Genomic DNA, 26,663 nt, shown 5'->3' with positions numbered 1-26,663 from the left:
TTGTGATGGTATGAAGCAAATGCAGTATACACTCAGTGTGCATGTCTGTACACTGCATCTGAGCGGTGGTGCAACATTTAAATGTGCATTTAGTTGCTGTGAACGAGCATTTTTTTAAGCATTTTATTACTAAACTAGCTGATTACCCACCCCAGTGTGGATTTGAGTCAGAGACTGAAATGAAACTTTTGTTGGTTAAAATGAAGTTATCACCTCCCACCTATCCCAGACTCCAGAGCACTGCCTCAAGAAGAGACAGCTGCTACTACTACTGGCAAAAATTTCCATTTCAATTCAATTTATAAACATGCCAAATCACGACATTGTCCCAAGGCGCCTCACACAAAACTTCAAAAACAGTTTAAAATGAATTAAAAACAAGTTTAAAAACACAATTAAAATCAAAATTTAAAGGAAAATTTAAAAAGAATTTTAAAAAAGCACAACAACACACTATATTAACCAAATCACTGATAGAAAAAAAATTACTTAAAGGTGTCCACATTATAGGACTGACTTATCGACACTGGGAGACCATTCCACAATACTGGGGCACAATAAGAAAAGGCCCCCTGACGAACAGAGTTTTTCATTATCCACGAGTAAAAAAAAATTCAAAGGTTAAAAAAAAGAGAATAGGAAAGTATGACATCAACTTTTTAGCGTGCTTGCCAATGATGATGCAGCACAAACGTGTCTCTCCCCTTAACTACTACCATTACTACTGCAATGCTCAATAGCCTATGCCACTTCCCATATGTCAGATTATGTGTGCCAAGTTTGACTCAATTCTGCAACACAGAAGTGTCTCTTCCCTTAACTACTACTACTATTAAGGTGATCAAAAGCCTATGCCACTCCCCCTATGTCAAAGTATGTATGTGCCAGGTCTGGCTCAATTCCGAGGTGCCATTTGGACAGGAGAGGGAAATATACACACATACAGTTGTCTCTTAGTATGTACTAAATGTCTGTAATAATGTGGCTTGTTGTGTGGTTAATTCTCCAAACAAATCGTCTACGAAGTGTGCGCACCGGTATTTGCTTCAAGTGAGATTTCTGTGTGAATTAATTTTGGATGAGAACAGTGTTAGCATTTTTTGCAGCTTTGGATAGCTTCATGATGTTAGGTTGTCAATCCGCGATTACTAACGAAATGAGCAGGCCATGAATTTTAATGTCTAGTGGAGGTGTTTAAGTATCTCGGGGTCTTGTGCAGGAGTGGGGGTAAGTTGGAGAATGAGCTCAACAGACATATTAGGGTGTCATGTAAAATCTTACGTGGTGAAGGAGCTGAGCCAGTCTGTTTACGTTCCTATCCTCACCTATGCTCATGAACTTTGGCTAATCACAAAAAAAATAAGGTTGCGGATACAAGCGGTAGAAATGGATTCCTCCATCGGGGATCTGGGCTTACATTCCTGGACAAGGTGAGAAGCTCGACTACCTGGGAGAGACTCTGAGTAGAGCTGCTGCTTCTTCACATTGAAAGGAGCCAGTGGATATGGTTCTAGCACCTAGTGAGGATGCCCCCTGGTCGTCTCCCTAGGGGAGGTCTTCCAGGCAAGTTCATGCAGGAGGAGGCCCCAGGGAAGACCCAGGACATGCTGGAGAGATTATATTTCCCAGATGGCTTGGGAACGCCTTGGGATCCCCTGGGAAGAGTTACAGGACTTTGCCGAGGATAGTGAAGCGTGGGATAAGCTGCTTGCTCTGCTGACACTGCGACCCAGACAAGTGAATCAATGAATAATTTTTCATGTCTACTCCAAAGCAAAACAGGTTTGAGAACTACTGCTCTGTAGCCAAAAATATCAATTCATAAACACCTGAACCGAAATTAGCCTGTTAGCTGAGCTTTTCAGTGTTCGGCTTTCATTTGTCGACCTGCCCAGGTACAGTCTCACCCACACTCCACCTTTTTATCCATATATAGGTTGGGGTGGCCTGCCGGACATGGACACGGGGACACACACATCAGGTGCTTTACTGTATATCTAGGATATTCTGATTATACAAAACTGGAACATACTAGAGTGCCAATAATTCTGACCAGGACTGTATGAAAGAATGAATTAACATTTTCCCTGCAGATTAAATTTCATATATATTTTTAACTTACTTATTTTGACACCCAAACACCACAGAAGTTTTCATCACAATGTGATTTCAAGGTGTGTGTGATTGTTTTTGTTGTGGATGTAATGCCAGCCTCGGTGAAGAGGCAAGTAAAAATGGATTCACCTGAAATGACAAACTGCTTCAGTATCCTTTACGTGCAACATCTTCAGTATTTCATCACTTCCAAAATGCATATTCTGAGACAGAGAGGAAGTGAAGCAACAAATTGTTGTGCATTTTATTATTCAAATTTGCTTATTGTGATCAGCAGGTGTTCTTTGCAGATGAGAGGAAATCAAAAGAGCAGTATATTGCCTGGAGATGCAGTATGCTTACTGGTGATAATTTCAGTGGCTCTGCCACACTCACTCAACAGAGACAAACAACTCTGAGTCTGACTCCACAGCTGTGAGTCAATTTGTAATGGCTGAGGATAAGACATGGCAAAAAAAAAAAAAAAAAAAAACCCCATGAAGGAAAGTAGTCAGTGGAATGTTTGTGCCATGCTATGTCACTATCAATGAAATTTCACTTGTTCCATCATTTTGTCTTATATTAAGTGCATATTAGATATTCTGATTACAAATTCCAGTGTCGCAGACCAAACGGTCCGCATTTTGCATCTGCACGTGTCATTTCGGACCACAGCAGCACGTCTGAGACGGAGTCTCTTCACCCAAAGCCATCAAGTGGATTAATGAGATTATTAGCCATCCGATGATAAAGGTAAAACCGCTTAAATCATTCTAAAGTTAGTTTTAAGCAGAAACGAGGCCATTTTAAGTAGAAACGAGGTGAAATTCCGTGACGCTTATAAATGTCCGATGCGCAGTGAACGCATCAGCTACTTTTGTTTAGCTCTGATTGCTTCCACCGCCTTTTATTATGAAATAATGCTGAATTCATGTGGAAATTATTGTTGTACAAAAGCTTTAGATATCTGTCGCTGAGATAGATGATGACTGGAGAGCAGTTTGAAGCAGAAACGAGGCATTAATCTGTGAACCGCGTCATCAGGGGGGCCGATTTGTAAGGGAAATGTTCGGTCTACGACACCGGTAGTCAGATTTAATTGCTAAGGTGTTGCGTTTTGCAGCGCACAAAGCACTTTTGTTATACAGTAGTACCTCGTTTATCGCGGGAGTTACGTTCTAAAAATAACCCGCGATAAGCGATATCCGTGAAGTAGTCAGCGCTATTTTTTGCAATTATTATAGATGTTTTAAGGCTGTAAACCCCCTCACTACACACTTTATACACTTTTCTCAAACAGTCATTACCATTTTCTCACTTTTCTCTCCTGTGTAAACACTCTCTTTTTTCTTCTGGGCGAGAAGATTATAAACAGACACACGCAGAACTCTCCCTTCGCTCACTGCCTCCGGAGGTACGGATGCGGGACCCGCAAAGAATCCAAGTCCTCTCTCGGTGGCCACGGAGCTCTGCAGCTGCGGTCAACATCCGCATCAAAACAGCGAGCGTAGTCTCTGGACCTGTTGCCAAATTTGGCGCAGCTCCGCACAGCAGACAGGAGGACAGTGTGAGTGGCCCGCTGCCGTGTTTACCGAGCCCGCAGACTCAGAACACAATGCGCTGTAAAAAAAAAAAAAGACGCAAAATTGCACTACAAAAATCCGCAAAACTGCGAGGCCGCAAAAGGTGAACCGCGTTATAGCGAGGGACCACTGTATTAGAATTGACTGTGTTGAGGAGTGGTTTAAGGATCAGGACAAAAGTGGCCAACAATCACATTCATGTGTACATGGACATTATGCAGAACAGAGAAGATCCTTTATTTGTACATATACAGTGAAATGTGTCCTCTGCATTTACAGTAAACCAACTATAGTCCAGTCACCAGAAGCAGCTGGCAGCTGCAGTCTGGTCTCTGGGAACTAATTCCAGGTCTACAACCACTACAGTGCAGTTTCCACTTTCAGGAACTGTCAACATCTACAATCTGGTAATGTGAGACTGTTTGTCTGTGGTCATGTCATTTGGAAAAGTGTCCTGCCAAATATGTTGTCACCATGACACTGCTACAACTCCACAGCAGCAGTGTTGCTATACACTGCAGGGCCGCATATAGAACTGACAAAACACCAGCAAGTCACCATCCTCCGTCACCACATCGACATGAAATATTGCAAATATGTTATGCTGTTAGTATGACATGCAATGACGTGCTGAGACACTGACAAGCTGTTAACACACCATTGTGTGTGCGGAGTGTGGGAAACCATGTGAAAGTTTCTTTTGAATATATAGGGCACGTTCCATATTTTCATCATTATAAAATAGAGACAATAATTATGAATGATTGATGCTGCCACAGACAGCAGCTGAAGAATGTCTGCTGTCACTTGATCTTGACCACAGCCTAGTGGTTTCTGGGAGGTTTCTAGTGGGCTTTGTGTTGTGTTCATGACAACTTGTTGCTGGCCTATGGCCATTTTCCAGTCATGTATTATCAGGACTGCAGACAATTAATGAATATTTCAAAAAAATGTTACAGTATTGTGGGTCCTTCAGGCCATTAACGACATAATGGCACTGTCTGGTGCCCGACATCATGAGACATCAACAGGGCTCACCAAGCCTTGTAGTTCAATAGGCATTTTGTGAAACATCGTGAATGTGGAAACCTACAATTCCTTGGTCAGGAGGAGCGAAAAGCATAAACACACACACACACACACACACGTTATCCTTATTGGAACTGAATGCCTTCTTTTATTCATCAAAACCTGATCTCTGACTTTTCTGGTTTCTTTTTTCCCTTCCAATCTGTGTTTTTCAACTGCTACTTTCCTTCTTGGTTGAAGCTTTTTGCACAAGGTCAAGATTATAATTCCCCTCTAATGGTGAATAGGCGTGGATTGCGTGTACAAACAGAAACAAAACAGTATGTTAAACACATGAATAAGAGACTGTCTGTATGTTGGGATGGTTTCACTGGGAAACCTTTGTATTAGAACAGAATTAAATGATAGTGACAGATAATATATTTCACGGGAAGTGATTCCCAAGGGGAAGGAGAGGGTGCGGATCCCTTTGTGTAGAAAAACTATAAAATGAAACTGTCACTATCATACCAATAATTCTAAGACCCCCACACATAGCATCCGTCATGAAAACATCTAAAAAAAGCACCCAAACGTACCTAAAACAATTAAATAGCATCTTACCATTTTGATCTTTTCAGCTGATACCCCGCCTCCATCCATCCTAATGCAGGAAACTGTGACTCCTGGTGCTGTTACACCCTCTGAACAGACCCGGGGAAGACTAACTGATGTCTTTATCCCTGTCTGTGTCTCACTGAGACCACTGTTATTGTTTGTGGAAAAATTTGCCTTCACTTCACTCTGCTGGACAAGCCCTTGCACCTGCCCCTGAATGTGTCCGTGGACAGTCTTGTTGCTGAACACCATAGGCCTGACAGTGGCGGTGTTTGTTTGCCGAACGTGCCTTTCTTCTATGCCGCTGGCAGGTAGACTCTCCGCTTCCCTGAAGAAACGATCATACTGGTGAAGGTACGGGGGCCGCTCTGGCAGAAGGTAATAGTGTGTGTTACTAACTTTACGTCCGTCACGGACAATGGGAAGAATACACGGGCCCTTATTGGCGGAGTCATTGCCCTGTGCCTGTATCACTTTAGGTGCAGCATAATTAGGGTCTGAGGCAAAGCTGTGTGTCATAGGCATGGGTTTACCTGGAGAAGTGGAGAGGTAGGTACCATAGGTGTGTGTGGATGTGCAGGAGGTTAGTGAAGCCTGTGTGGTAGTGGGGCTGACTGAATAGACCCTCTGATGGGGGTAGCCCACGACATGGCCCATGGGGCTAGGGGTCCTTGTGGGTGGCTGGGACAAAGGGTCCCTGGGAGGGATCTGAGGTGGTTGGTCATGGTTTGGACCAGAGACATCCTCTGTGGTGTTGGTTGGTGTTGGAGATGATGAGACCTCCCTTGACCAATGAATAGGCAAGTAGTCACCTCGTTTTGCAGTGCGAGGTGGTATGGGGATACGAGGAGGGATCTGAGGTTTGTCCTCAATTGACTGGGGTATGTCCTGGTTCTGAGAACATGAAGATGAGCTCTGCAGAGGGAAACTTAAATGAGCAGCACCTCCAGTGGACACATTGAGCCTCCGCATGCACTCTTGCTGGAGTTCTTGGAAAATCTCTTCTGATTGGGAAAAAGAGGAAGACAGCCCTTGGCTCTGCTTGGTGGGGAGAAACAGGTTGTCTTCAAGACTTAGTCTGTCTTTACCTCCAGGTACAGCAGTGTCCCATTCCCCCCTCGGTTCAGAAGAGAGACGGTCACTGTTCTCTTCATGCTGCTGCTCAGCACTATTGATGGAACTCACCTTTTTGGAGACCAAAAAGAAGGAAAAAGAAAAGGAAAAAAAACTGACGTTAGTACTTCACCTTAAAGGTCAAGAGAAGAAGGACGCTGACGCCAGCTCACAGATCTGGCAACTTGCTTCCAACGGATTGTTTGCTGTTGTGACGCTCTCCCAATCCCTACAAGGTTGTATTTGTTTCTTTTATTTCTGTTTAACAGTTCTTTTGGTTTTTAAGTGTATCTACTCTGAATTTTAACTACAGTCCTCTTGTTGTGAATCGCTAGCAGTTAGTGTTCGTTAGCAGTTAGCTTGCATTAGCTAGGTCACCCCCACGCCCCATTTCTTTTATTACTGTTTTTACCAGTCTAATAGTTCTGTGAATTTTAGGTCATTATTTTACTCCTGTATAAATCTTAGGAGTGGCTAAAATTTTCGCTAGCAGTTAGCTTGCAGTAGCTAGGTCAACTGCCCCAACACCCGTTTCTTTAATACTTCCATTAATTTTTCAGTGTAACTGCTGTGAATTTTAGCTCATTACTTTACTTTTGTGTTAATCTGAGGAGTGGTTTAGTCTTAGTTTTTTTTTCTCCCTCCCTCCCTCCTTTTAACCCTCTAGGGGTAATGATGAGGCGTTTAGCAAGCTGAGATCGTTAAATAGGTGGCTGCTGCAATTTTGTAGACAGCAAGGCTTTAGTTTTATTGATAACTGGCCTTCATTTTGTGACCGCCGTGGCTTGCTGAATGCAGACAGCCTTCACCCTACTGGGGAAAGCACCACGATGTATTTGCGAACACAGATAGCGCTCTACAGTGAGGTTAACATGAGGATTTTACAGTAGACCACGGAGCAGGTGATTAGAGACCCAGCAAGGCTTATGAGGAATGTAGCTGTGGAATCCATTAACGTAAAGGGGAAATTAGTGCAGAAAATCCAGTATGGTGATGGTGCAGTTTATCTGCCAGAGAGGGAAACTCATCAAGTTGAGTACTGCGGCCTGTTTCCGTAGACGTGTCCATAAAAATCAGAGGGATATGCTTTACAAACTTAATACCCATTACTACATTGGATGACGTTGAAGTTGAGGATGACCCGTTGGCTGTTCCAGCAATATCAAATATTTTGTGTCTGCTACCTACAACCCGCATGGAATGTCTCAAACCTAAACCTACTTCCAGGCATCTTATGTATGCTACTCTGGAACCACCCCTAAATCCAAACAGTCCAACTGTCAACCTCACTGAGATCCTTAGTTTGGGTCTCATTAAAATAAGATCACTGTCCTCAAAATTACTGTTGATTAATGATCTAATTATGGGTCATCACTTAGATATGATTGGATTATGTGAAACCTGGCTTAAACCTACAGCTGTCCTCCCCCTTAAATGAGGCCTGACCAGCAGCATACACATTTAGTCACATCCCTCGTGATCCAAAGCAAGGCGGGGGTGTTGCTCTTATTTATAAATCTAGGTTTAGCTTATTAGCTGTTGGGGGTCACTCGTTTGAGCATCTGATTCTCCGCTCTGCCCACAATGCTAGATATTGCCAAGGTCAGAAGAATAAAAATCAGCCACATTATTTTGTCACTATATATACGAGGTCTGTCCAGGGGTGGTGGCCAAGTGGTTAATGCGCTTGGTTTCAGTTCAGAAGGTTCCGGGTTCAAATCCCACCCCTGCCACATTTCTCCATGTAATGTGGAGTTGCGTCAGGAAGGGCATCCGGCGTAAAACTTGTGCCAATTCAACATGCAGATCCACCTTGGATTTGCTGTGGCGACCCCAAGTGCAAACAAGGGAGCAGCCGAAGGGACTTACTATATACGAGGTCTGTCCAAAAAGTAGACCTTTTTATTTTTTTCAAAAACCTTATGGATTTGAATCATGTGTGCTTGCATGAGCCAACCTTGAACCTTCGTGTGCATGCGTGAGTTTTTTCACGCCTGTCGGTTGCGTCATTCGCCTGTGAGTAGGCTTTGAGTGAGCACTGGTCCTCCCCCCTCGTTGGATTTTCATTTTGAGGAAAATGTCTGAACGATTGGAGCAGCGCTGAATCAAATTTTTCCAGAAACTGTGAGAGACAGCCAGGTGGAAACCATTCGGAAGATTCAAATGGCTTTTGGTGGCTTTTCAGTCGAGTGAGTATCCGAGGAATTGTGTAAGAGCTGGACATGTCACAACATGTCCTGTGAGACTTCCAACTTCCGCACGTCTTTCATTACAAAATCTCCTGTAACAGTGGAATGCGCCGAAAAAGTGCTGATGTACACCTCTTCTGCAATTTCTCTGGTAGTCAGATGACGTCCCGGATCAACACAGCGTTCACTTTGGAAATGATCTGGTCATTTCAGCCTGTCGATGGCCGCTCGGAGCGTGGCACATCCTCCGCCATTGTGCGCCGTCTTTAAACCGGTTGTAACACTCCTTAATCTGTGTGATGCCCATAGGATCATCACCGAAAGCCGTCTGAATCTTCCGAATGGTTTCCACCTGGCTGTCTCTCACAGTTTCTGGAAAATTTGATGCAGCAAAGCTCCAAATCGTTCCACCTCGTAATGAAAATCCAACGAGAGGGGAGGACCAGTGCTCACACAAAGCCTGCTCACAGGCGAATGATGCAACCGACGGGCGTGAAAAAAATCACGCATGCGCATGAAGGTTCAAGGTTGGCTCATGCAAGCACACATGATTCAAATCCATATGGTTTTTGAAAAAATAAAAAGGTCTGATACTTTTTGGACAGACCTTGTATATATATATATATATATATATATATATATATATATATATATATATATATATATATATATATATGCCCCCTGGCCCATACTCTGAATTGTTAGATGAATTTGGTGTATTCATGTCTAACTTGTCAACTAGTGCAGATAACATTCTGATTATTGATGATTTCAACAGTCATATAAATAAGCCTTCTGATCCCCTCTGGAAATCATTTAGAGAAACTGTGGATGCATTAGGATTTCTGCAATGCATTCAGGACAGGACACACATGTGGCATTGCTGTCACAAACATTGACATCATGCCTCTTACATCGCTGGTCTCTGATTAGTCACTTATTAGGGTTACGGTTTCGCTGCCGTGTTTAGTATAACAACAGTCTTATTTATCACTGCGGCAATGCATCAACTCCTCAACTATGGCTGAACTCAAAGCCAGATGGCCTGATATCTTAACTTCACGTTTGAAATATGCCCAATTAGTAGACAGTCTTGTGGATAGTTTAAACTCACCATTCAAAACTATACTCGACATGATTGCGCCACCTTTAATAAAACCACGCCCCCCCAAAAACAAAGTCACCTTGGTTCAATGATTACTTGTGTGACCTCAAGCATAAGGTTAGAGGTCTAGAACGGAAATGGCATCGTTCAAAATTAGAAGTATTCCACCTTGCGTGGCATGATGCTATCTTGGACTCTAATGCCGCGTTCACACCGGACGCGATCTGACGCTATAAATTCGCGTGGGTCGCCAGGCGACGGACGCGCCTCCTTCGCCCGGTGTGTCGCTCTGCTTGGGTGGACTTTCGCTGTGAAAATTCGCCCCGGTGCATCATCAAATAGGAAGAGCTTCTATTCCGCTCGCCGGCTCCGGTTGTCAGTCAAGCTAACATGATGGACCTTGATCACACGGAGCGAGTTGCTGTGGAAAGCTCCCAATACAGAGAGTATCATTATTTGCTCCAGGAGCTGTGTCTGGGTGATGGCCGCTTTCAGCGGTCCTTCCACCTCTGCGGGACCCAGTTTGAGGATCAACTGTCCCGTTCACGCGCACACATGTAAATAATAAAGAAAAAAAAAGAAAGAAACTCCGCTGCTTGCTGCAGCTGGCTCTTCCCCCAACAAACTCTGTCATAATTGTGTTTAGAAACCAGTCACCATTATACAGCTGTGTAGTTAATAAGTAAAATAATCTCCAGGACGATTCACACGTGTGCGCGCACGTACAAGAAAAATAAAAATAAACTCCGCTCCCCTCTGCTGTGGGGCTGCTGCTCGCTCCAAAAACTCTGTCATGATTGTAAAATAAAGGACAAAAGAGACAAAGTCCTGCTCACAGGCTGCTACCAGATACAGGACATGTTCACATCTTCAGTCAAACTCCAGACATCTCCACATCACTACATATTCAGTCCCTGATTGGTCATCGCGTCGCTTCACTCGCCTCCATCGTGTCGCGCTGCGTGGTTTGGCGCCAAAACGCGTCCTTACATAGGGATTACATGGCAACCTGTGGCTGCAGTCGCTTGCGTCGCGCCCGGTGTGAACACGGCATAAGCATGCGCTGCTGGCTACAAAGCAGACCTATTACTCTGATTTGATTAACAAAAACAAGTATAACTCAAATTTCTTGTTCAACACTGTGGCAACACTTATTCGTGGACAACCACCTATAAGTCACTCTGGAAAAAGTGGCTTCATGGCAGCTCGTGGACTATCTTAGTGAGAATAAACTTTTTGAGCCACTGCAGTCTGCTTTTAGAAAATATCATTCAACAGAGATAACTCTCACTAAAGTGATGAATGATCTTCTGCTTGCAATGGCTTCAGACACCACTACTGTTCTGGTGTTGTTGGATCTCAGTGCTGCATTTAATACCATGGATCATGGAGAATAATTTTGGGATTACTGGGAGTGCCCTTGCGTGGTTGACGTCATACCTGACCAGTAGATCTCACTGTACAATGACACGACCTCTAACCTTTGTGTCATGAAATTTGGGGTTCCACAGGGGTCCGTCTTAGGCCCCCTGCTTTTCTCCCTTTATGTAGCACCCCTTGGGCAAATATTGTGGTGTTTTGGGATTACCTATCACTGCTATGCTGATGATCTCAGTTATACATGCCAATAACTGCTTGTAATCTCATCCACATAAAATCCTTAGAAGATTGTGTTGCACTAGTGACAAGGTGGATGTCAAGCAACTTCCTGCTTTTAAACTCTGATAAGACTGAAATGGTGGTCCTTGGTCCAGTGAGACATCTATATCAATTTGACCAGCAAACACTTAGCCTAGGCATGTGTGTCATAAATCACACTGACAAAGTGAGGAACCTTGGGGTAATTTTTGATCCTACGTTGTCCTTTGACCTCCACATGAGAGATATTACGGGGACTGCTTTCTTCCACCTACGAAATATAGGGAAGAGTTGTCCCATCCTCTCTATGACTGATGCTGAGACCCTGATTCATGCATTTGTCTCTTCTAGACTGGACTACTGCAATGTTCTATTTTCTGGTTTACCGCAGTACAGCATTAGGGGTCTCCAACTGGTTCAAAATGCTGCTGCCAGATTTTTGACATGAAACAGAAAGTCTGACCACATTCCACCCATTTTGGCATCTCTTCACTGCCTTCCTGTCCCTGTGAGATCAGATTTAAAGTTTCTACTACTAGCCTATAAAATTGTTCACGGACTGGCACCTCCCTACTTAGCTAACCTAATTAAACCCATGTTAACCTCCAAAACACGAATCAGCTGCAAATCGTGAATTATCCGCACACCATTAATTGCAAAACATGAATACTGAAAAAATATCTCCCAAAACATGAACGCGGATCTCGCAAAATGTGAACATCATTCATAATATAATTTTTTTCAGTTTAAGTAGTTTATGGATCAATTACTGCAGGAAATCTTGATTGCAAACCCTATCACTGCAAAAACTGTTATTTTCTTTTTTAATTTTTTTTTATTTTTAGAGGCGATCTGAGCAGCTGTCACAAATGGTGTCAAGTGCCCGGCCCGGCTCGGCAGGTCCTGCTCCGGGGACAGTGTCAGGTGAAGACTTTGACTGGGATGGTCCACCAGTCAAACTCAGAGGACAGAAACCTCCCCCTCCAGTAAACGGCTCAATTATCTTAAGAGAAACATTGTAGAAAAACAAACACTAGTTTCTAACCTCAGGAAGGTAGACAATGAGCTGCAACCTTATTTTTATCAATAGATAGATAAATAGACTTATTGTCATAACAACAATATGATCCATCCTGAGCTGGAAAAATAATACTGATCTGAATGAGCAGATGGTGGAGAAATGGAAGCATAAGGACCGTCTATAAAGTGCAAAAACAAGACACCAGGAAAATATTCAATAAATTCAGGTGTGGTGTCACCAAATTCATTGCACACATCAGTGGTCCCCTGCTGGTTATTCTACCTAAGTCAGTTTGGAAAAATGTGGAAAATTTTAATTTTTGTGAATCTGTGAATTTTATTGCTCATTTTATCACTTATTTTAAATGATACAAAATCACTAACATAACCAACACCCGTGATGTGTTCAGTGAATTTGGTGACGCCACACCTGAATTTATTGAGTATTTTTCTGGTGTCTTGTTTTTGCACTTTGTAGACGGTCCCTACGCTGTCTGCTTGTTCATATCAATATTTTTTTTTTTTCAGTTCAGAGGACAGCTCATTTGGATAAAAATAAGGTTGTTGCTCGTTGTCTACCTTCCTGATGTTAGAAACTTGTGTTTGTTTTTCTACAATGTTTCTCTTAAGATCATTGAGCCGTTTACTGGAGGGGGAGGTTTCTGTCCTCTGTGAATTTGATGCCATTGTTCCTGTTTGACAGGTGGACCAGACAAACTCCTCACCAGACACTGTCCCTAAAAAGGGACACACCCAGCAGGGCCGGGCGTTGACACCAGAAACAACAGCTGCTTTGATCACCTCCTCACCTCGCCGGATGTTGTGACCCCCCCCAAAAAAAATAATTTTTGCGGTGATAGGGTTTGCGATCAAGATTTCCTGCAGTAATTGATCTGTAAACTGAAATCCATGAACTACTTTCACATTTTGCGAGACCTGCATTCATGTTTTGTGAGATATTTTTTCAGTATTCACGTTTTGCAATTAGTTTGCGGATAAGTCACGATCTGCAGCCTGGCCCGGGCTTTACATTCTCAGGGTGCAGGACTACTTTGTGTCCCTAGGGTGAATAAAAAGTCTGCAGATCATAGAGCTTTCGCTTATAGTGCCCGTTCTGTGGAATGATCTCCCTGCTCAGTAAAACAGTCAGATTCTGTAGAAACTTTCAAGTCCAGACTTAAGACGCACTTATTTTCCCATTTGTATGGCTAGCATACTGGCATAGTATGTTACTATGCTTTTTACCCTTTTAAATTCATTTTATTAGAAAACTGAGCAGGCCGCGGCCTCAACTTTGTCTAAATTCTGGGTCTTTTAGTGAAGCTTAGGGCTCGTAGCTGGCCATCACCTTAGTATTTCTTTTGTTCTTCTTGTTGCTTAATGCTGACAAATTATACCGCATTTCTTGTCTTTCTGATGCCTGATTCTGTTTTTCTCTCTGTTTGAGGTGCAGCTCCATTCAGAGATGGGTGTGGTGTCTGTTTCTGAAACCCTCCTGTTCTGTGCACTGGCAACATTTCCTGTATATTTGTTTGGTAATTGTTTTGTAATTTTTGTCAGTCGCATGACCCAGGCAGAGGGTCACCCCTTTTGAGTCTGGTCTCCTTGAGGTTTCTTCCTCAGAGGGAGTTTTTCCTTACCACTGTCACCTGTGTGCTTGCTCTGGGGGTTGGTAAGGTTAGACCTCACTTGTATGAAGCACCTTGAGGCAACTTTTTTTGTGATTTGGTGCTATATAAAATGAAATAAATTGAAAAAATTGAAATTGAAAGATGAACTCTGGGATGTTATAACCTACACCATATTTTCAATGTTTCTTGGGATCATCCTTTCACTCAGGACAACACTAATGACAGTCAATCTAGTATTGCGTTGAACACCAACACTGTCTAGTGTTAAACATTTATACAATATATTCCTCTGGGGCAAGTTTTTTGTCAAGGCAAAAATGTTGAAGAGGCAAAAATGTCAGAAGTATCTGTTAGCATGAAGAGGACTCCTATATAGGAGGTCCACATGTGCATGTTTAACTGCGTAAATAAAAGAAACTTTTGAAAACAACCAATTACACAGACAGGAAGTTACCTTATCCATCTTCCTGTTTGGTGACTATGTTCTCCACAAGTCCATACAAGCTGATTGTCAAAGAGGGGCTCAATAATCATGAACAAGCTGAGATAACTATGTACACATGTACCTCCACAGGGATCCTCTCCGTGCTATCAGACACTGACATTTTTTTTTTTTTGCCTATTCAGTAGCAACAACTACTGGTTTACTTCAAAGTTTTTAGCTTGTCCTGTAGACTTACATTGTATAGTGCTTCAGCCCTCAATAATGTTATTGTAACTCCATACTATGTTTATTACCACTGGTTTTGCCCCAGGTAAAAAGATGAATCCAAAACATCTCCAACATTAGGGCCTAGGCTTGAAAAACTGAATTCTCAGTTAAAAATGAAACAGTATTGTACAACAACTTGTTGCATATCTTAAAGGTGTTGTATAATTACCAAACATACCTCCATATCATCTTCATCTTGGGCTACATCATCATAGGCTGGAAGTGGAGGTAATGGTCGGGTATCCCAGTCCACTACTGGCATAGGGTGAAGTGGTTGTGGCAGTGATCTAGACGGGCTCTGAGGTGGAATGCGGTCCCAGATGTTTTCAGTCTCCAAAACCAGCTTCGTCAATGAGGGGACTGGAATTTCAACCCCTGGAGAAGGAGAGGGTGTGGATACAGAAAACTCCTCCCCAAAATCAATGAGTGACACTTCACTGTTGGGATTATAGCCTGATCCAGATGTCTGGCTGCTTCCCTGTTTGGAAGCAGGCACCCAGGCAGCAGGTTTCAGTTTGAGGCCCTTGATGGGGCCGGTTTTTCGAAGTGATAGTCCCTTCAATCCTGTAGAAGTAAAATCATTATCCTGGTTTACGGGATCATAGAAAGGTTCTGGAAGAGCAAATACAGCAAAAAATTTTCTTTCACAATGCATGTAGAGTGTAAAGAACACAAGACACAGCGTAATCACTGCATAGAAAGACAAAAAAGGTGGAAAATAAAATAAATGGGATGTACCTTTTTGGAGAGGTACTTGGAGGGAATAGAGAGAGCAGGAGCAATATATGAAAAGCTTCTGAGAGAAACCAGACTTGCCATATTTTCCAGAATACTATACAACTTATATTTTTTTTAAAGTTGTTTGGGAGGTTCCGAGACTTAAATTCCAAAGCAACTTTCATATGGAAAAATACTAAATTGTCAACTATGCTCTATGTGCTGAATGGGGAACTGTGTGATTCACACTGTAGGGTAGAAGGTGGCGCAACACACCGTTATGTTGGATGACAACTATAGTACAAGAAACAGAAGATATGAATGTGAGAGATGTTCTGTGTATTTGAGAATGAACAAATTAAAAAAAATATGCTCCCAAATTGAAAGACCACATTCTGCAATAAAAAGAGGGGCTATACAGGTAGCTTTCATACATCTTGGCACAATATTTTATTGAATCGTGTGAGACAGCAAGAACAGTGATGGCAGGTTAACAAGACAAATCGATGGTAAGCATCTGCATTATAAATAATGTGCTGCATTTTCAAGCACTTAATTGCATTGCACATTACCTCTATTATTATTGTCTGTCCAGTGGGGACAAGAAGCGGTGTATTCTTGTGTTGTGCCTCATGCAATAGGATTAATTAACTTGTTACCTTCTAATCAATAAAGCAATGCTTTCATTAAAAATAAATAATGCGGCAAGTTTTCAAATGTTTAATTACGCTGCATGTTTCCCTCACCAATAAACATGTCAGTAATCAGCAACATTACATGAAACATGGCTGTATTTTCACTTCTGATCGGTTAAAATTCATTTGCCATCTGTTAATCAACCCATACATGGTATAAAGCAGGTTCCAGAAAGGCACATACAGTATGATCAACAATTATGGTCTTAAAAGTATACATTCTGTTAATCAAAATGGTCACTGAGGGTTAAAACTTTAACATTTTCTACTCACTTTTGGATCGACCTGGCAGCTGTGTGGGCTGAGCAGCACTGAGATCTAAGCCAAAGACATCAGGAGGGTCCATGGGATTCCCAAGGTACAAACTAAACAGAAGAGTATGCCACATTTAAAACCAGTATGTGCTGAAATTGTTAGATGTTAGCTGAAATCAGTAAGTTGATTATAATATTCAATGAACAATTGTGATAAGCTATTTATCATACAAATATACAATCATTGATACAATCTTCTCAAGTGTGACAATTTGCAGATTTTGTCAGTTTTATGTCACCATAAATTAAATGACTTTAGTGTTGATCATGTTCATTGGACAAAACATTCAATGTGAAGGTAGAACCTAGAGCTCAAAAAAATTATGATTTTTCATTTAAAATTTCCAGTCATCAATGAATTGGGAGGAACTATAGTTCTTCAGAAAATATGACTACACTGAAGGGAATTGATGTTGAGAAGCAAATTGTTGGAAATTTATAATGAAGTGCCCCTGCCATCTAGTGGTGAATGTTTATTATTACCACCTAAAATGTTTGAAGACGATCAGTCATTCTGGTCCCAAGTAAGTTGAGTCAGGTCAACTGGACTTGTTTAACACAAAACATCTTCAAGGAACTAAACAAGTCCAGTTGATCTGATTCACCCTACTTAGAGAGCACCCAAAAATCCACAGATTTCTACCATTGTGCATATTCATAATACGTTTTTATAAGTTTATACATTTACCCCTCCTTTGATTTTGACAGACATTGGAATTTTTTATTCCCCATTTTAATTTTAAAACTTGAAAGTCCTTACTCATCAATCCTGTCAGGGAAGCCCCAGCAGCGTTGAGGGTTGCTGTCTCCGTGGCCTGTGTGGATGAAGCTGTTCTTGAGAGGACGGCTGATGTCATGAGCAGACAAACCGGCAACTGAAGTCATGACATTCCTCGGGAACTGGCCCACCTTAAGAGTACGCTTGTTCTGACCACGCCACCAATAATGTTCTGCCCTAAAACACACAGGGGGAAAAAAAAAAACACAACAGGATAACAATCACTTTTGCCAGAAGATTTGTACAATCTAAAGTGCACTAAACAGTCCATTGGATTTAGCAACGTAACTACAAACTATAGCAAAACAAGTATAGTACAAAAACCCCCTTTATTCACCAACTGAGGTATTTGTATTTAAATATATTGAAGGTCTATTTGAAAAGATCTGTGGGTTGTGATTATTGTCATGTTCACTGTACCTGTTCATGAGCGTGTGAGATAAAACAAAGCTGAAAGTATTAAAATGTGAAAGGGGTCTTGGCACAGGACTAGACTGTGAGCAATTAAAAATATCTTGCATCATCCATAAAACCACAAACCAAAAAGACAAAAAAAAGTATTAAGTCAAGTGGCCTCATTCAAGAACATGTTCACAAACTTCAAACACCTTTCTTTGCTCTGTGGACTCATAGGAACGTGCCACACCAGAATCATGGAATACTTATAAATCCAGATAATTGCATGAATCACAAATGCAAACTTGTCATTTTCCTTGCATGGATGATGATGTTGATTGGGAAGTCTTCCGGTTGAGCTCTGATGGCGTAACTATATACATAGAAGTAGTAATAAGCTTCATTAGTAAAATGAAATATATAAATATAAAATATTTCTTTGTGATTTGACAGAGTACAAATCCGCTAAGGTGGAAACCCATCTAAACCATCACAGCCCAAGACGCTTGTGGCAAGGATTTACAACAAAGACAAATAATCTCCAATTATAAAGACGGAACATACAGTAGTGTTCAGAATAATAGTGCTATGTGACTAAAAACATTAATCCAGGATTTGAGTCTATTTCTTATTGTTACATGGGAAACAAGGTACCAGGAGATTCAGTAGATTCTCACAAATCCAACAAGACCAAGCATTCATGATATGCACACTCTTAAGGCTATGAAATTGGGCTATTAGTAAAAAAGTAGAAAAGGGGGTGTTCACAATAATAGTAGCATCTGCTGTTGACGCTACAAACTCAAAACTATTATGTTCAAACTGCTTTTTTAGCAATCCTGTGAATCACTAAACTAGTATTTAGTTGTATAACCACAGTTTTTCATGATTTTTCCACATCTGCGAGGCATTAATTTTGTTGGTTTGGAACCAAGATTTTGCTTGTTTACTAGTGTGCTTGGGGTCACTGTCTTGTTGAAACACCAATTTCAAGGGCATGTCTTCTTCAGCATAAGGCAACATGACCTCTTAGTATTTTGACATATCCAAACTGATCCATGATACCTGGTATGCAATATATAGGCCCAACACCATAGTAGGAGAAACATGCCCATATCATGATGCTTGCACCACCATGCTTCACTGTCTTCACTGTGAACTGTGGCTTGAATTCAGAGTTTGGGGGTCGTCTCACAAACTGTCTGTGGCCCTTGGACCCAAAAGAACAATTTTACTCTCATCAGTCCACAAAATATTCCTCAATTTCTCTTTAGGCCAGTTGATGTGTTCTTTGGCAAATTGTAACCTCTTCTGCACATCTTTTATTTAACAGAGGGACTTTGCAGGGGATTCTTGCAAATAAATTAGCTTCACACAGGCGTCTAACTGTCACAGCACTTACAGGTAACTCCAGACTGTCTTTGATCATCCTGGAGCTGATCAATGGGTGAGCCTTTGCCATTCTGGTTATTCTTCTATCCATTTTGATGGTTGTTTTCCATTTTCTTCCACGCGTCTCTGGTTTGTTTGTCCATTTTAAAGCATTGGAGATCATTGTAGATGAATAGCCTATAGGTTTTTGCACCTGTGTATACGTTTTCCCCTCTCCAATCAACTTTTTAATCAAACTACGCTGTTCTTCTGAACAATGTCTTGAACGTCCCATTTTCCCCAGGCTTTAAAAGAAAAGCATGTTCAACAGGTACTGCTTCATCCTTAAATAGGGGACACCTGATTCACACCTGTTTGTTCCACAAAATTGACGAACTCACTGACTGAATGCCACACTACTATTATTGTGAACACCCCCTTTTCTACTTTTTTTTTTACTAATAGCCCAATTTCATAGCCTTAAGAGTGTGCATATCATGAATGCTTGGTCTTGTTGGATTTATGAGAATCTACTGAATCTACTGGTACCTTGTTTCCCATGTAACAATAAGAAATATACTCAAAACCTGGATTACTCTTTTTAGTCACATAGCACTACTATTATTCTGAACACTACTGTATGCTGCATACAGCACAGACACATCGCTGGTAAATGACAAATTTTAGGCACAATTTGACTCCAAATATAAAGGCATCAGCAGAAAAATTAGCACCAGAAAAACAACCGCAGCTAGTGACTACTGTTCTCGGTATTTGTGCATTACATGAGGAGAGCTTTGAACCAACAGGTGAATAGAAAGAAGACAGCAGGACCAGACAGCCTTCCAGGTCGGGTCCTAAAGTCCTGCGCAGACCAGTATGCTCTTGTGTTCACCATTTTCACCATGTCACTGACTAACTTTGTTGTTCCAACATATTTCAAGAGATCCATCAACACTCATCTGTCAAAGAAAACTAACTCCCGGTGATGAAATGCTTTGAGACACTGATAAAGGATTTCATCTGCTCATTGCTGATATTTTCATCACACCCCCTTCAGTTTGCATATAGATTAAATAGAAGTACAGACGATGCAGATTCTTATGTACTGCATTCCACTCACTCTCATCTAGACACTGGCGAGGCTCTTACTGACTACACTTCAGCCTCTAACACCATAGTCTCCAACATAATGGACACTAAGGTCAGGACTCTGGGCCTCAGCCCCTCCCTCTGTGACTGGATCCTGGACTTTTGCACCTTGGGGTGCAAATCTCTGTGGATCTGACATGGACGAATGTCATTTGCACTCTGGTGCAGAAAGTGAGACATCACCTCCTCAGAAAGATATGGAAGTTTAAAATCTCCCTGGACATAGTGAGGAAGTTGCTTTACAGCGTGGTTTGGCAGCTGCACCTCCCAGAAATGCAAAGCCCTGCTGAAAGTGATTCAGTGTGCAGAATGCATCTCTAAATCTTGTCTGTCAAGCCTGCAGGACATCTATGCTTGCAGGTCCAGGGCAACATGGAATATTGCAGACATACATCATACCAACAATCAACTTTTACAGTGGTGTTTGTTTTGTTTTTTAGAAGAAGGAGGAATAAAACAATAATAATGTCTATTACAGGAACACAGAAGAAAGGGATCTGTGAAAGACAGGGAATGGGACAAAATAACGAAAGCTTTTCATTAAAGGACATGTCGCACCGAAATCATAACAATTTAGATTTAGGCTGTTAGCGATCATCCGATGATCCACCGGGATTATTTTGTGCACTTCCGTGACTGCCTTAAAGTATACGGCATTCGGAACAAACAGCTACAGAGACTGCTGAAAACAAAGTACTCTGGTGTTTCCGACAAGTGACGTAGCTACTAGAAGCATCCCAGCGTGCGCTTCAATGGAATGTAGCTGCTAACATTAAGAACTGAGGAACAGATTGATTCCAAAGTTTACATAAGTGTGATGTCGTGTTATGATGACTCATTTTTAAGTGAAAACGATTCATTTTTATGCACTCACGGTAAAAGCTGCAGCTTGTAAAGGTTTCTGTGCACCTGCACGGCCACGGGCCATAAAAGCAGCCTGTCAATAACAATCTCTGCTCCATGTTTGTGCAAAATTAATTGTGTTGAAAGTGTGTTATCAATAAAATCTAAAAAACATCTGCTGCCAGGGGAGACGTTTCTTTTCGCAGAGAGCTGACAGGAGCAATGCAATGAGCTTTGCAGCACACACACACACACACACACACACGTGCACATACACGCACGCATGCATGTGCACATAAACACATACTCCAGCTCCACGTTCACACTCTCTCAAAGCAAAAAACATAAAAAAAAAGCTTGCCACAAAACACAAAAGGGGTAAAATCCTGAACATGACAGACTCACTGTATTATTTTTTCCCAAATGTAAACTCCACACGATGAAAGAAGCACGCACGTGCACGCGAGATTGCCGACTGCAGCTTCGCCTCGCTCATGACTGTGGCACGTCAAATAACGTCTATTAGCTCTTGTTAATAATGTATTCTGACTTTTTCCAATGTAACAAATCCATCTCAGTGTCAGGAAGTCTGTTAAAAACTGTCACGAGATGTTCCCACATCCATGTCCACAGCTTCAGTAAACCAGCATCCAGACAAACAGCACGTCACCACACTTTAGATTCCAAAATCCGACACTCTGAAAAAGTTAAGATTTTCAGGGTGAAGCGTAGTCTTCTGTCTGTAAATCCGAGCCGTCACTTTCGAATGGCAGCTCAGAAGCTTCATTTTTGGACGGAGCAGGTTCGTTTCTCTCTTGTCTGTCAGTCAATGGGATGTTTCTGCTCATTCTAAAATGTGCGCCACACGCCGAAAAATGCAGAGAATTGCTGAGTGAAATGTTTTTGCAGAAATGCAACTGCTAACGCTTAGAGTAAGAAGAATAAAATACATCAGAGATTATTAGCACGTGTGAGGAGAGACTTACAATCATGAGTACTTTTTGTTCTCTTCCTAAATGGGACGTTAAAAAACGTGAGACATGTTCTTTAAAAGCTCTAGTTATTCTGTCACTGTGTCACCTGACTCCATTACTGAAATAAAAAAAAAAAGGTGTTGACATGAAAATAGATTTAAAAACCTCTCCATAACCCTAAGCTTCACAAAGCTAATTCTCCATTGTGGACTTGAACAGAATACAACCTACTGTAAGTGGTTTTGCTGTGTACGTTGTTCATATTAATTTACTGTCTAGTGGTGGTCATCCTGAGGGATCAGACTGTATAGTCTAATCCATCAGGATCAGGTGTGCAGAGCAGACATGCTGTAGCCTGTCTGCTTGGCACACCTCTCGGGGAGGGTAATGTGTCAGGAACCAGACTGCCCCACCCTGTATTTCTCCACTGTGGGACTAATGAAGGAATATCCACTGTTCTTGCTGTTAAATTAATGACATTGCTAGGCTGTATGAATAAATTTAGACTCATACTACATTTCAAGGTGATAATGACATTGTTAGAATGAGTGGATCAGGAATCAGGCCCCTCGTCTCTTCTCACCACATGTCCACCTTAACCAACAACTCTAGACTTTCTTAGATATCTCTCCTACCTTTGTTGCTCCTCAGATTTTCTCATTTTCTGTACTGTCCAGCCACATAATTCCACACCTCCAACTACGTCTCCTGCATTCTCTTCAATGCCCATGTCTCAACCCATAATGTAAATCATTAATCAATCAATCAATCAATCAATTTTTTTTTATATAGCGCCAAATCACAACAAACAGTTGCCCCAAGGCGCTTTATATTGTAAGGCAAGGCCATACAATAATTATGTAAAACCCCAACGGTCAAAACGACCCCCTGTTAATGTTAATTAATGCCATTAGCCCTGTCTTATAAACTTCACTAGTAATGGGATGCTGCTTCTAACAGTTCCTCACTGCATAAAATCTGTCCAGAGTAAGTATTATATAAAGTGCTTCTATGAAACTTTTTTCTCAGTGATGTCATCTCCAAAACGTTTAGCATGACTCCCTTCATCTACAAATAATCAAGCCACTTGTGGGGCAAATGATCCAACTAGTTGCAAAATTGGTGTCACAAAGACCATCACACTATAATTTCTCATCCTAAATCCTACACGGTGAAAATAGATAGCGGGAATTTGTTTTTTGTTGTATTTATTAACAGAAGGATGAACATGCATTACTGTTCAGCTGCAAAGTTTGGATTTGTAAGAGTTTATGGATCAAACCATTAGTCCTAGTAACAGAAATACTCACCTGCCTTCTATAATAGTGATGACATCATTAGCCTGGATCTGGAGTTTGTCAGGCTCATCAAAGTCCTGGAGAGCACACATGTCTGTGGGCATGGTCTGAAAAGAACACACATTAAAGCAAATGTCGGCAAAGGCAACCTTTGGCTGCATCTTTAATGAGCAGGCCCTTATGGAAACTTTTTTTAAAGTGATTTTTTTCTGGGTCTACTTTGACCCACATGCACCAGGTGGAGGTCTATGGAATAATACTTGCCACTGTGCAGATAACTTGTAAATCAAAAGATACGGCATGAATAGCAATGGGAAACCAAGAACATCCTATCCTCCTTGACAACAGGATAATGTAAGAAAAGGCAATAAATAAATAAAATGACATTTTGTGACTGGAATAACTGCTCTGTACCTCAAGCAGAAACTCCCGCAGGGCGACAAAGGTTGGTCTGTCATCTGGTTTCTGAGCCCAGCACTGCAACATGACATTATAAATATCCTGTGGACAGTCTTCTGGCTTAAGGAGGCACTCATCTTCTTTATCAAGCTTGTGCAGGATCTATAACAGAGAAGCAAACAGAAAATTTTCAGTGACATAAAACCACAGTAAGTCCCTTCAGCTGCTCCCTTGTTTACAATGGGGTTTACAACAGCAGATCAGAGTTGGATGTGCATACTGATTTGGCACAAGTTTTACACCAGATGCCCTTTCTGACAAAACCCAATGGGCAGAGTTGGGTTTTGAACCAGGAACCTTCCGCACCAACCACTTGGCCACAACCCCATTAGGTGCATAGCGGTTGTATTTTTGATCCTTTGGAGAAAGGAGGCGCTACATATACAAGCTACTATGATGCCTATACTTTTACCCATTTTACTTGTTAACACCCTCAAATTAAAGTTGAAATTCTGCATAGGAGCTCATATTTGCATGCAATTCCAATATGCTCCAGTAGTACAAAGTTAAATAGTCATAAGTGTGAATATTACACAGGTCTTATGTTTACCTGACTCCCATTAAGACCTAGCCAAGGCTCCTGCCCATGTGTGAACATCTCCCACAGAGTGACTCCAAACATCCATGTGTCTGTGGCATGGGAGAAGGTTCTAGTCTTCAGACTCTCTGGGGCACACCTGCAGCAGGACAGAAAAACCAACACAGACTCCAGATTAAATCAACCACATTTATCTCTATTTTGAATAAGAAACACATCTTGTCTTTAAATACTCTGAATTTACTGATGTCCATTCTATACATTAACACTGAAAAATTATGGGGGGGGGGGGGGGCCTTTGATATTTTGTTTTGAAGTTGTTTGTTTTTTAAATACGTTTTTCCATTAAGCTTATTTTCAATTCACTACTTTAAACTGCACAATTTGGAGAGAAATGCACCGAGCACCCACTGAGTGATAGTGTCTATGTGATCCGCGATTAAACTGACAATCCACAAGTCACAAGGCCACTTCTCTAACCCTTACGCCAGTCCTTCTCCATAAATGTCATACAAAACATTACATTAACATAAAGATGTTAACACAAACATCTGAAACACTGATGCAAAGGAAGTCTAATGGTGCTTTAACACTTTCACAAATTTGATCTGCCCCCTGGTACGCAATCTGCCGTGCCAGAGAGTAAACGTGCTGTAAACCATTGTGAACTGCGCACGGCTATGTGCAAGTGTGCAAAGAAAATTTTGAAATGTTCCAAATCTCTGGCATGCGTTAATTTTGTGAACTACACGTGAACATTGCGCAAACAATTCAAAAACACTGAGTGTCGGTGCAAGTCACTGTGTCAGGGCAGCGCAACACAGCTCATCTGAACGATTATGATGTTAACTCTATAATAAACGTAATTTTACAAATACTCATAAGAAGGAATGAAAATGCAACTGTTTTTCAAGCCACTGCAATATAAATATTATAAATAATTACCTTTGAGATGATTATAAATGTGTTCTCCACGTCACAAAGTGTGCAAGAACAGATGCAGCTGTAGAAAATTCCTCTGTGATTCCAGAGCGATTAGAGTTGGTTCATCAGCCAAATTCTGAGAGCAAATTATTAATCTGCTATGAAATAATTATTTTATATAACGTAGCGTCCAGTGGCACAAAGTGCGGCATCCAGCGGAACACAGCAGGTCGCACTGGCATGACGAATTGCACGGCAGTGCAGGGATTAAATGCATGCAAGTGTCAAGGTCAAGACATATTTAGTGACCTGGAAATGTTCATGTATCCATTCCCTGACTTGTTAAAAAATGTCTGTAAAACTGATTATTTGTATGAACAATAATTATTACAGTTGGTTTGATTATACATGGCCTCTGATAACTGACGGGCCATGTATAAAAATGCTTTAATTCCTAAATGGTTAAAGTTATATTTTTGTTAAACCCTTTGATGGTCATATTTTACATATAAAATATAAAAACATAAGGCTTTTTGTTATGTTCTTTTTCAACCCACCATGCAAAAGGGACCTTGCGATGCTCCTGCATGACATATTGCTCATTGTTGTTAGGCAGCGCCCTCATCAGACCAAAGTCACCAATCTTCACTCTGTGCACTGAAGCCAGCAGGATGTTCCTGAGGAGAACAGATCAAACAAAGATTAAGCTATTTAAAATAAAATGTACATGTGATCAACCCAACAACACCCAATAGCATGATTTTTTATGATGAAAAAATTGTTTATAAAAGCCAACACATGATGATTTTAGATCCTGCAGAGATCTTGTATTAACTGATTAGCTGTTTAATTCATATTCTTCAAAAAATTTAAAAATAATTACAATTTCACATATTGGAAGCCACTATCCTCAAATTGTTTGTTCGATGCCAAGTTCAAAATTCTCCCTACCGCATACAGATACAGGGTTGGGTATAGAGAACCGGTTCTTTTCGGGTATCGTTAAGAAATTATTCGATCCACCGATATCAATAGTCTTTTTGCTTAGCGATTGCCTTATCAGTCTTTCAGAGCGGCCGTTGTTTTTAAGGGTGTTTATCGGGAAAATTATCATTTCTCTACGTTGACTGCAGACCCTGCAGCGGCTATAATCAACCGCTTCTGCAGCGCAACTCCACTTTGAAGCGTGAACAAATGAAGCAATGCGTCGATCCGCTGGCTCTTTCGCTTTATCTTAATTTTCCCCGCTAAAACCTTAAAGAGCATATGTCTGCGAGTAATATATACCCTTTTATGTTAAACCGACCTGTTATGGTCTTCTGAAACAGTTGATAGATGTATTTTATAACTTAACGCTCTGGGGCCGACGCTATCGTATACGACGGCTAAGACCAAGCTTTACTAAATTATAAATAACTTTTGAATGATGAGATAGAAACTTACTTTTTTTTTTGCTGAAAGGACTTTCAAGCCAGCCATCGGCCATCTTTGTA

General features: G+C 41.3%; 1 protein-coding gene across 6 annotated transcripts in view; it reads right to left on the bottom strand.

Annotated features, from left to right (window-relative positions):
• The window catches only part of tnk2b (tyrosine kinase, non-receptor, 2b), a 107,057-nt gene that overhangs the window by 11,548 nt on the left and 68,846 nt on the right, over positions 1-26,663 (bottom strand). For 5 of the 6 annotated variants that reach the window (XM_034183073.1, XM_034183071.1, XM_034183072.1 and 2 more), the window contains 8 exons: positions 25,728-25,847; positions 24,259-24,385; positions 23,664-23,810; positions 23,262-23,356; positions 17,198-17,392; positions 16,397-16,488; positions 14,890-15,323; positions 5,310-6,488 (listed from right to left, as the gene is read on the bottom strand). In XM_034183073.1, coding sequence (XP_034038964.1) covers positions 5,310-6,488; positions 14,890-15,323; positions 16,397-16,488; positions 17,198-17,392; positions 23,262-23,356; positions 23,664-23,810; positions 24,259-24,385; positions 25,728-25,847 — 2,389 coding nt within the window. The remainder of the gene's footprint in view (positions 1-5,309; positions 6,489-14,889; positions 15,324-16,396; positions 16,489-17,197; positions 17,393-23,261; positions 23,357-23,663; positions 23,811-24,258; positions 24,386-25,727; positions 25,848-26,663) is intronic. The other variant, XM_034183070.1, reaches the window with a different exon arrangement.

The sequence above is a fragment of the Thalassophryne amazonica genome, chromosome 12 (genome assembly GCF_902500255.1).
Source record: "Thalassophryne amazonica chromosome 12, fThaAma1.1, whole genome shotgun sequence".
NCBI classification, from domain to species: domain Eukaryota; kingdom Metazoa; phylum Chordata; class Actinopteri; order Batrachoidiformes; family Batrachoididae; genus Thalassophryne; species Thalassophryne amazonica.
Note: the sequence above shows the minus strand (reverse complement) of the source record. Positions and strands in the feature narration are given on the sequence as shown.